Source organism: Corythoichthys intestinalis, chromosome 4 (genome assembly GCF_030265065.1).
Source record: "Corythoichthys intestinalis isolate RoL2023-P3 chromosome 4, ASM3026506v1, whole genome shotgun sequence".
Taxonomy (NCBI): Eukaryota; Metazoa; Chordata; class Actinopteri; order Syngnathiformes; family Syngnathidae; genus Corythoichthys; species Corythoichthys intestinalis.
In genome coordinates this window covers 31,922,726-31,934,780 of record NC_080398.1, presented here as the reverse complement: position 1 = coordinate 31,934,780, position 12,055 = coordinate 31,922,726, and the positions used below count along the sequence as shown (strand labels likewise).

Genomic DNA, 12,055 nt, shown 5'->3' with positions numbered 1-12,055 from the left:
AAACAACACTGGTCATAACTATGACCTACTCTGATTTAACTTATCTAACGCACACAAAACACAACAATAGCTTTTATGGGAAACCGCATCGCTACCCGTCATAACACAGCTGTACGGAAATCGCAGTTCTGCAGAAGTTGGTATTATTGCCTCATTATCTCCTCCTTATCTGTCCTCCGCTCAACCCCTCTTTTTCACCTCTCCCTCTTATCGAGCCGACCTTTTGTGTCCGACCGCAGGTGTTCGTCAGCTGCAACTTCTGCGGCAAGTCCATCTCGTACAGCTGCGCCGCCATGCCGCACCAGGGCCGCGGCTTCAGCCAGTACGGCGTCAGTGGATCTCCCACCAAGTCCAAAGTGACCAGCTGCCCTGGTTGCCGCAAGCCGCTACCGCGTTGTGCCCTGTGCCTCATGAACATGGGCACGCCCGTCTCCAGCTGCGCCGGTCGGTGACAACACCGTAAAAAGGTTGAGCAAACGCATTGTCCCCTCGTTCACACACAGGCGTTTGCGTCATTTTGGCAGGTACGGGGAAATCCGACGACAAGGTGGACCTGACGAGAGAGAACAAACTGGCTCAGTTCAACAATTGGTTCACTTGGTGTCACAACTGTCGCCACGGTGGCCACGCTGGACACATGCTTAGCTGGTTCAGGTAAGTGGACGTGATGACAGACATCCAATCAAGTAGCTCTTTTCGGTCTTCTGCTATGAATTGAATTGAGTTCATCACTATTAGACATCCAATCCATTTGAAGTGGGAGGGTGGCAGCAAATGAACGTTCGTCTGTTGCCATCAAATGCTACGTCTACACTCGGATGGATAATGGCCTTAAACGTGTAAATAGTTGGACTATACGGCATGTCATCTACACTAGTATGTCTATTATCCGGATTACTTCTTAAAAGCATAATGTAGGCGGGTAATATTACCCCCGCTTAATATGGACTGCTGTCTCTGTACAACAATTGGATACTAAGGAAGTGATGTTATGCAGTCGCTATTTTTAATGCTGCATGACAGCATCGTAAACAATGGAGGCGGACGATCACAACGTGGCATTCCTGCTCCTGTCTTCTTTTCCACACATTTTTCTTGAACCTTCGAACCACGTCGCAATAATATGCTTCAATTCAGTGCCCATTTGTGGTCCTCCCATCGCGGATGACGCGGAGATGAGGGTTTTTTACAGAGCTCGTCTCCTGCATTGTTTCCGGTCAGCCAACTGCGGGGCTGGCCCCTCCCAACTCAATACCAACCGAACATGAGTATTTGGCGGAAAACACTCAGGTGACTTGAAGTTCTGCTCTGAGACCCCCAGTTTGACCAAATTTCAAAATTGTCCTATATGCATGTGTGATATTGGAAAGCTTAAAATTTCTATTTTTCTGGGGGAAGAAAATTTTAGAACAGGAGGGCATTTAAAAAAAAAAAAATTCAAACAGCAAAACTATAACTGGAGGCGAGAGCACGCAAGAGCAGAATTAAAGACACCATGATTTTACCGAGATATTATCGCGTACTCACCTTGTTTCGATCCAAAAACTCCATGTAGAATTTATCATCGCGTGTCAAGACACAGATGTGAATGGCCACCGCCGGATTTTGGGGGGATTTTATGGGTGAAACATGGTAATATAACAAGGGTCGTGATGCAGAAATCGCAGACATCAAGGAGTGGTCGAGATGTTCTTTTTCATGTTTTTACCCTTTTAAATGTTTTTTTTTCCCAATTTTTCTTTGTTTGGATCAATTATTTATCATCTAACATATTGGGGAAAATGCGACAGTAACAAAAAAATACAATTAATCGATAGTTATGAGGTAGAAATCCGTGACTTTTTTACAGACGCCATTTTTTTCATTGTGACGTAATGTGTTTATAAGTTTAAAATATGCGAGTGAATAATTTTTTAAAGTCTTTTTTTTTAACTAAATATTAGACAGTAATTAATGATTCTAAGATAAAAATGACATTTTAATTAATAAATATAATTACTTACCTTCTTTTTATGGCTGGGTTGAAACAAAAGCGGTTGCGCGACGTCTGTAAACGGGGGTTTCCAGGGTAAAAGGGACAAATTAAGAATAGTTCGGGGGCTTAATGCGCCCTGAATCGGCTATGGCGGCATATAGACGTATTGTTCTATCAAACACAACAGTTCTTTTGGCTTAAAATATAGCAGTTTATTTTAAATAGGAGTGCAAGAGCAGAAACTGCTTTTTCAGTCTTGTCTGCATATATATAGATTTATGTATATAAATATGCAGAGGAAAATTAAACCCCGAAAATTGACCTGCGTGGTACCCTCAGTAAAAGAGGTGCGCGATCAGTATTTTTCCATGACATTCATGCCTGTCAAAACTGTTGCCACTTCCAGGATCGCCGCTGTTATGCACTCCTGGTTGCGCTTCCAGGAAATATACGCAGCGCAACACCATATTTTTTTATTTATTTTCCAAGTGGTGAGAGCGCAACTGAGCATCGATTGTAACATCCGGAGTAACGCTGTCAGGCTTTTGTTGTTTTCTAAAAATTTATTTCAATCGGCGGACAACTGCTGGTAAAAGCCGACCGTGCTCTCCCTTCACTCTCGCTCCTGCGTGATGCGTTCAGTTGCGTTCACGATGACGTAACATATGAGGCTGCTCCTTTCTACGCATGCGTAGTTTGCGCAAATGCAGGCGTAGCTTGCATAGGCAGTGGGGTTCTTAAACGCACCTTAAACGTAAGTGTGGACAGGTATGAAAATAGTCGGCAAAATACCCTGGAGAAAATGATCTGTTCTAGTGTAGACGTAGCCAAAGGCAGGCAATAAGTTAAGCACTGTTTACTTTATGATTAGTCGACTAATTAACTCAAACAGTATGTAAATCGCATACTATTTACTGTTATTAATGATGGGAGGGGTTTGTTTTTTTCACATTTCATTGCACTTAACCCCATTTTATATCGTTTCGGAGAAACTCAATGACAATTCTGGCTGAAACAATGCAGCTGTAAATTTTCAAAAACTGATGAGAAAATTATTTAACATTTTTTTTTGATAGATCATTTTTAATTCAAGATATAGAAATTTAAAGATTAAAAAAAAGATTGTTTTTATTCATTTTTTAAATTAAAAAAAATTATAAATGAAGTATATTAAAGAAATATTTAGTTTTTCTTTTTTTGGTTTTCAATGACAAAATTAGGAATTGTTAAAAATGTGGTTTATTTCTATGAAAAATTAATGAAATAGATATACAGTATATATTTTTTGAAGGTACTTAACCGTTTTTCTCGTTGATAAATGTGAAAAAAAAATCTAAATAAAATTATAAATTTTTTGTTCTTTTCATTTTTTAATTACAATTTTTTTTTCTTAATATTCTTTTTATTATTTTTTTTAAATGAAATATTTTGAAAGAAATCCTTTGTTTTATTTCTACAAATGTAAGAATTTGAAAAATACTGTGCTTTTAATTCTTTTTTTTTTTTCTACAAACTTCAGATATTTTTAAAAAATACAATATTGTTTTATTTCTTTGGATTAAAAATTGCAAAAAAAAAATCTATTTAAAAAAAAAACCAAAAAAAACGTTAAATAAATAAATAAGGATTTTGACAACTTAAAAAAAAATCCCTGTCATTTTTCGCTCAGCCCCTTCAGTTCAAATGGATTGGACGTCTGTCGGCGTCAAAGGTAGCCGTTAAATGTGGCACCTTTTTTTTGTTCTCTTCCTCTGTTCTCTTCAGCTGCTTAGACACAGAGAATAGCAACCTGAGTGTACTTAAGGTCTGAACAGTTTTAATGTAGCACATGGCAGTTTGTTATCAGGGCACTTTTGAGTGTGATTCAGACACTTATTTTAACCACTACAACCCTTCTCGACGTCTTCTAGAGACCACACAGAGTGCCCCGTGTCGGCGTGCACATGTAAATGCATGCAGCTGGACACCACGGGCAACCTGGCGCCCTCGGACAGTGGCTAAAAAAACACGTCGGACCCGTCTGAACCCACGTCCACCCCTTAAAAGGGAAACTCTCAGGAGAATCAACAAAAGGCTGAAACGGGCCTGCAGCAGTCTAACCTGAATCAGGCTCAAGTAAAGAACTTGAAAAATGTCATCGTAGGTGCCAAACATGTTTCTTTGTCGTCAAATGTTCTATTTAATCAAATGATCTTCATACCTCATGAGAGCGACGTTAGGACGGCATGGAAGGGAGCGGAAGCAACTTTGGACAAGTTGCGGCAACCCTTTAACTCATTGACGGCGTCAGACGTCATTGGTATCCAATGAGTTAAGGTTAACGGGCTAAAAATGCCATATGTTACAATGAAAGTTTTTAATTGCGAATTGTGATATTTTGAAGTGAAATTACAATATTTGATCACAAAAGTATATGTCACACGATGATAATTGTATGTTTTGTCACAAAAATGCTATTTGCTCAAGAAGAGTCTGTGTTAGTTCGCAGAAAACATTTTCAACCATGAAATTATGTAGCGTCACCAGAAAAAAAAAAAATATTGCGAGATGTAGTTCTACCACTAGAAAGCAAGATTTGTTTGAGAAATGCTGTTTGAAAACTATTTGTGCAAGAAAAGACTGTTATACGTCAATGAAATCCTTATTTTGGCTTATATTTTGCCACGGAAATTATACACTTTCATATAAACTGGTTGTGAGATGTGGTATTTTGCCTTTCATGTTTGAATTATGATTTTTATTTCTGGCCGCCATTTACTGCAGTCGATGTCCAATTCATTTTAATTCAATAGCACTGAAACGTGAGCAATCACAAACAGCCATTGACGGTACTTTAAGTCCAATCCATTTGAAATGGGAGGGTTGACGTCATACAAACTAAAGTTCGACGTCAAATGGATTGGACGTCGACTAGTGATAAAATTGAAATTCACTGCAGAAGGATGATTGGACGCCACACGATTAGATGTCTAATATCATCTTGGGAAGTGGTGTTCGTTGCTGGCGGCCATCTTGGGTAGGGCAACCACCGTTTGGAAACGAGATCTCGAAAAGTACTTAATGCACGGCATCAGCATGTTATTTCTTAGTACTCCTGATACCGATCCTGTTATTTTAGTGTCGTAATAGTGCAGCACGAATTAGAACACCATGTTTCATCACAAAAAGCTGGGCGCTAGAAACCTTGTTTTGCTCCTAAAACACTGGAGTTTAGAGGTGCAACAATTAATCAATTAATCGAAAACTAATCGATTAGCAAATTGATCGACAACTATTTTGATAACGGATTAATTGTTTGGGACCTTCTTCACCTTAAACCTGTTTAAATTCTTGAAATTATAACATCCACTCAACTTCTCAGTTGTAAATATCGGATTTTTTCATTATATTTTTGTTAAGATATGAACAAAAATCTACTTTTACTTTGGAAAACAATTCACTTTTTTGCCAGTTTTTGGACATTTTACTGTCTAAACTAGCTTCTTAATAAGGCTGCATCAACTAATCAATTAAATCTATTAATAAATTAGCAAACATGCTGAAAGCAACTTCAATGTAAATTGGCGTTTAATTCATTGTCCGATTAATCAATCATGAAAATAATCGTTAGTTGCAGGCATGTGCCGGTATGATATTCTGACGGTATGATAACCTTAAGCTAAAATATCGCGGTTTCACAGTATCAGGGTATTGCAATTACAACTCTAAAATGTGTTATTTTGAGATATTTGGGTTTAAAAAAAACATTGAGCAGGATTGTTATTTTTCAAAACTTGAGTAAATTGGAACATAAATATAATGTTAACGTTTAATAAATAAATTTAAAAAACTACTAAATATTCTACATAAAATTAAAATGTAGTCCTTGAGGTGAGCCTAAACCCACAGCCACAGCTCAACATTTATTACCATCAGAACAAAAATAATTGAGTTATTTTCAGTAAAAAAGCATGTGTGTATGACTTGTATGTTGTTTATATTATACACACTATCTTTAGCAACACAGACAGTTGCCACAGAGGAAAAAAACACCATGTTTTAGCACCGCTAGACACACTAAACACGCTGGAGTTAACTCGTAGCTGGTGGGAAACATTCATGACAGTGTTTACTAACCTTTAGTTTTGTATATAAATGTGAAATCATGTTGGAGGTATTTCCTCCTTGGCAGCTACCCTCCGCAAACATGTTTTACATGTCCGTTGGCCCTCCTCTAAGCCCAGGCCGTCTGTAACTCTTCTGTAATCGAAGTATTCCCATACCAGCGTTTTCGTTTTCTTCAATGGGGAGAAAAAGTTCAGGAGTTTCACCTCCTCCAGCCATGGTGTAGCACAGCTGATTCACTGACACTGAGCAACAACCGGTGTGGGCGGGTTGAGCCTTACAGCTCCGAGCGAAGGATTTCTCCATGCATTTTTGGGACATAAAACATAGCTAATTCCTTCAGGACGGTATGACGGAATTTTTTGGGCGGTTTTGAAACCTTGACGCTTTCATATCAAGGTATACCTTGAAGCAGGTAATCGGCACATGTCTAGTTGCAGCCCTACTAGAGTTGTCCATTAATGACTTAATAACCGATAACCGAGATCCCGATATTGTCTAACTCCAAAAATATGATCCCGATATCAAACCGATACTGATATATGTGGTCGAATTGAATTGTGATGCCCTACTGGATGCTCTAATAATGATCATTCTCTCGTAAAAAAAAATCCCGAGCATCTTAGTTTGGAGACATCTAATGATCAATAAGCATAACTGCTATGCTAAGCTGTGACCAGCCCTTGTACAAAGGCAAAAGCCAGAAGGCTTCTACATTCACTTTGAAGGCAACATGCATATCGGCCCAAAACTGATATTGAAAAACCAATGTTGATATTGTCCAATATCATTTTAATGCTTTTATCGGCAAAAAAAATACAAAAAAGCTTTTTTATAAAATACCAGACAACTCTATAAAACAAATTTTTTTGTCTGTTGCCGTTAATGACAGCCAAAGTGTTATGCAATAGATAAGAAGCAAGTAATTATCACATGCATATATTCTTTATCCTCTCCAACAAATAACTCATTTACATGTGTTTTCTGGCAAATTAGTTACCAAATTGGCCCGAATATAAGACGGCCCTGATTATAAGACGACCCCCTCTTTTTCAAGACTCAAGTTTGAAAAAAGACTTTTTGAACACTAAAGTAATTTTTATACAGAAAATAATTACAGTACACCCGAAACAAATGATTATAACAATATATTTGAGAGAAAAAGTGTGTTATTTTGCCTCATTCAAATCTTAATAGCTGAACATTTAAATATGTAAACTAAAGTGCAATCACATTCGTAAATGAATGGCTTCTGGTTTTTGAAATGTAAATAAAGCAGTCTATTGTGATAAAACAACAAAATTGGAATAACTGCATTAACCATGAAAGTGAAGTCTAACTGTAACTGTAGTCTTGAAACAAATCTGAATGAGGATAAACATTGCAATAAAATAATGCAAACTGGTTAAACTTGAGAGTAGCTGAGATCTGTCATGACAGAACATCGCTTCAATGATATCTAGCGTCGTGAATGGGGAGAGTAGCTGAGATCTGTCATGACAGAACATCGCTTCAATGATATCTGGCGCCATCTAGCGTCGTGAATGGGTATAATGTCTAGACCGCGAATATGGTAAATGGTGTTATACTTATATAGCGCTTTTTCAAGGAACACGACCCCTCTTTTTCAGTGTTATTTCAATGCAAAATACACCGTCTTATATTCGGGCCAATACGGTAATGCTTGTCGTGAAATGTAACATTTTTGTTTTCAATCAAAACGCTATATTTAATCACAAAATGCCAGTCGAATATTCATATTAACACATTGTTTCAAAAAACTTGAACTACATTTCATCAATCTGCTTTTATTTGCCGTTTTGTTTGGAAATTATGAAATGGGAGCATTGTCGGCAGTGAAAGACTGCAGCGCAGGTGAAGCGAACTTCTTTGGGCATTTTGAACATTTTCAAGGGAGTCTTGTGGTGTGCTGGGGGGGGCTTAGGTTTAGGGAGTTCGCCCGTATTGAGCGACCCACTTCAGGCTCACGCTCCAATGAAAAGAATCTCTCCGAGAACAGCAGCTGCTCGGCACTCGGACAAGAAGATTGCGCCCCCGCCAACTCCCCCTGCCTCTTAATACAGAAGCTCAGCTGCCCATTGAGGAAAAAACACAACCCTACACCCTCGCTTTCTTTCACGGTACCCACATTGCCCCCTCAAAACTATGCATCATCAGCCCGAGGACGGGCGCCGTCTGCTCGGGCATTGTAGGTTTTTTCTTTTTTATTTATCCCCTTCCCATTTTCTTTCTTTGCCACCAAGCCCGAGCAGGCCAGAACTGGATAAATCACTTTAGTCATGGCCATGAGGTTTTATATGCCCGCGTGGCCTTTTTCAGAGCTGTTTAGACGGGGTAAGGGCTGACAAATTGTGGGGTCACTGTAGAATGGTGATTGGAATGTCATAACCTGTATTTTTAGGCTTTGTTTTTTAATTTTAATGAATTCAGACATGTCTGACTTAGGGGTGGGAACCTCTGTGTACCTCACAATATGATTTACTATAATATTCAATGACATTCTACGATGCAACTATCAAAGATAAATTTCTAAATGGAAAATGTTTTTTGCACTGTCGCGGACACTCTGTCAAATACTTTTGTCTTCTTCACAAACAATGACAATATTTCAGTACAATATTTCTGTAAATAAATACAGCAACACTATGTTATTGCTACATTCTTGTATTGTAAACAAATGAGCGACCAATTCATTTTGAATGGGAGAGCCAAAAATATTTGGCCTTTAAAGCAGTAGTTTATCGATTGAGTGCTTTTGTTACACAATTGTTTTTGCCATTAAAATATTTGGACTTTAAAAGTGCAACAGCTAAGGACAAAAATTTGTATTTTATGAAAAAAAAAAAAAAAAAAAAACTTCAGTAGGGCTGTAGCTATCGATTATTTTAGTAGTTGATTAATCTTTGAACTAGTTAGGTCGAGTAATCGGATTAGGAACTTAAAAAATCAACATACCTGAGCTTAGCCTCAAATTGTATTTAAAAAAAAAAAAAAAAAAAAAAAGGGCTTCTGAGTACAACAAAAGAATACGGCTAACTTGCGTGGTAAAAGTCTACTAGCTGAAATGTTATGCTAAACCTTTTTTTTTTTTTTTTTTTTTACAATCTCTTAACAAAATGTTAAACACATATTCCCACAAAAAACAGCTAAATATATCTATAAACTAAATTCAGAATGCATTAAAAAAAAACACTAGCTTAAAGAAAAACTTAGCTTATGTTGGTCTTAACAGGGAGCAGCTGGATTCCGCCATGTGAAATGAGTTGTCATATTCACTGTTGCCACTAGAAGGCAGTGTATCCACCCAAATCAATAAAACTAAATGCAAACACTTTCAAAACAAACCATTACAACGCCACTTTAATTAAACGAATACGTGAAACAGTAAAATTTAATTTGAATCTTTTTTTCTAATCGAATTACTTATTCGAGTTAACCAATTAATCGTTGCAGCACTACTTTTCAACAATAGTTTGCTTTAAAAAAAATATTATTTTGGGGTAATAAAAATACAATGGTTAATTACAGAAAGTTACACTCTACAAAATAATAAGAATAAATTGTGAAAGAGAAACTTCTATATTGTCACAATGTTAGCTAGTTTTGCTATATGTGAATAGCTTTTTGCCTGTAAATTACTCTTATTTGATCATATAAAGGCTAAATTAGGCTTCATGTTATATTTTCCACTAAATATATGTTTAAACTAGTTTTCCATGTGCAGTAAGTACATTATTTTGCCATTAACTTTTTTGCACATACACAAAATAATGCCACTATTGACCACAAAGAAGTTGTTTGCATGAGGCAAATGTTGTCCAGTGTAATTACAAAATGTGCCCTCAATGCAGTGTGCAAAATAATATACTCCAGGTGACCACAAAAAGGTGTGTTTTGGCACAAAATGGCATACTTTTCCGCATATTGTGCCAGAAAAACTTTTATTTGCAAAGGAAAGTGGCAGTCTCTAATGCAAATGAAATATTCTGCAATTAAGACTAGATTTAATCACCATAAGGCTTCATTTGGCCAGACAGAAAAGAACCAGAACGACACATCATTGTTTTAATGGTTCATTGCATAGTTTATCATGTAAAGTGTGAGATAAATTCACTTCTAATCAAATGTGTTTACCAATAAATGAATTAAAATTATTTCGTCATTTAAGTGATCATTTCCTGCCATGTGCTTGCGGTTTGAACCTTATTCTGTAATTACTGCAAAGCTCCATGATGAAATCTGTAGTTTTGTATGTCAATAATAACAAAAATTTAATATTTTTCCAACGTCGCCATCAAGAACAATACAACTTCCCCCATCATTACTACTCGATTCCTGCTTGTTACACCATTGGTCAAAAGTGCGATCGATAGATAAGCTTCGACCAATGGGTGACGTTACTGTACGTCGCAGCTGTCCAATCACAAACCTGTGCTGCCTTATGTGCCCGCCCCTACGAGACGTCAGCTCGTAGTCTAGCCGAAACAAGTCATTTAACAGAGTGGACGAGTTGGTCAACATCTACAACTTGTTCCCTCAACTAACCTTTTAAATAAGTTATAAATATAACTTTAAGCTTCCTATATTATGCTCAAAGTTAGAGTTTGCAATTACTCGTAACTTAAAGGTAAGTTTCACGTCAAAAACCCTTCTTTGTTGCTGTTTTTCTTCGAGCGCAAGAGTCGAGTACACACAAAAAAAGAGGAAGCTAACGTGTTGTGCTAACTGTTCCTCCACTCCAGCAGCTCCTGTTGCTGCACTTTTTCTCTGCCCTGTTTTCGCTATCCATACTCTGCTTTTTGGGGGAAGGATGTCAGGCCCCGGCAACTCGCTCCAGCAACCCCGAGTGAGGCGCAGCAACGCGGGTTCTCCGGGCTGCCGCCTGCACCCGCTCCGCGCCACCGTACCCTACCAGCTGCTGCGCGGCGGGCAGGGCAGCCCGACGCGGCCGTCGCACAACCTCCACGGCGGGGCCGCCGGAGGCAGTCGAGGCTCCAGCCCCCCCTCCAGTCCGACCCTCCTCCCAGGAAGTAAGCAGAGATTGTCGCCCGAAAACAAGGACGCCTCCTGCCCACCAGACTCGCCCGTTTCCAGAGGTAAACAACATCCACACACTAAACTGGCATGCCACGTTGTAAGACCGCACAGTTTGAAAAAGTACTGCACCAAAACTCAAAAGTTGTAATAGTTTGAGAACAGTTCGCGCATATTTATTAAAACAAAACTTTTGAACAAAAATTTGAGTTATAACTTGTTTATTGGACACTCATTTAACGCAAGGGCACAGAAACATTGGAATTCACAGCCATCCTCCCTGTTTAGTTAGTTGGATGTCTGTCATTGTCAGTGGCAGAAAATGAGTTAAATGCCATATTTTGGGGAATATAAAGTGCAATGAATGAATTTAATTTTATGCATAAGGCGCACTTCAGACACATCGGTGGACCAATGCACCGCAAACTCAAAAGAGAACACGTGCCCTCTACTGGCTAACTTGCAGGGCTGCAGCTATCGAATATTTTAGTCGTTGATTAATCGATGGACTAGATAGTTAGAATAATCGAGTAATCGGATAAGGAACATGAAAAAGTAAAATACCTGCGCTGAGCCCTTAAACAGTATAAATTTTAAAAAATGAGGATCTATGTAAAACAAAAGAACACTAAACAAGCAAAAGTCCACTACCTTAAATGCTATAAAATGCTAAAGTTTTTTTTTTTTATTTATTTATTTTTTTACAATGCTCTAAACAAATGGTTCAGACACATATTCCCAGAAAAAATGGCTAATTATACCTATAAACTAAATTATGAATGCATTAAAAAACATTAGCTCAAACAAAAACGTAGCTTACGTTGGTCTTAACAGGGAGCAGTTGGATTCAGCCATGTGAAAAGAGGCAGACCAGAGGGCAGTGTATCCACCCTAATTAATAAAACGAAATGCAAATACCTT

The 12,055-nt window shown here is 38.0% G+C and overlaps 2 protein-coding genes across 5 annotated transcripts in view; both read left to right on the top strand.

Moving 5' to 3' along the window:
* Positions 1–8,924, top strand: part of mios (missing oocyte, meiosis regulator, homolog (Drosophila)) — a 36,427-nt gene extending 27,503 nt beyond the window's left edge. For both annotated transcript variants that reach the window (XM_057835129.1, XM_057835127.1), the window contains exons 10-12: positions 240–444; positions 525–654; positions 3,886–8,924. In XM_057835129.1, coding sequence (XP_057691112.1) covers positions 240–444; positions 525–654; positions 3,886–3,976 — 426 coding nt within the window. In that variant the 3' untranslated portion in view covers positions 3,977–8,924. The remainder of the gene's footprint in view (positions 1–239; positions 445–524; positions 655–3,885) is intronic.
* A 257-nt stretch (positions 8,925–9,181) lies between these two features.
* LOC130914652 (glucocorticoid-induced transcript 1 protein) overlaps positions 9,182–12,055 on the top strand; it is a 50,099-nt gene continuing 47,225 nt past the window's right edge. The window contains exons 1-2 of one of the 3 annotated variants that reach the window (XM_057834055.1): positions 9,182–10,727; positions 10,846–11,196. In XM_057834055.1, coding sequence (XP_057690038.1) covers positions 10,911–11,196 — 286 coding nt within the window. In that variant the 5' untranslated portion in view covers positions 9,182–10,727; positions 10,846–10,910. Of the gene's footprint in view, positions 10,728–10,842; positions 11,197–12,055 lie in introns of all 3 variants that reach the window. The other 2 variants (XM_057834056.1, XM_057834054.1) reach the window with 2 other exon arrangements.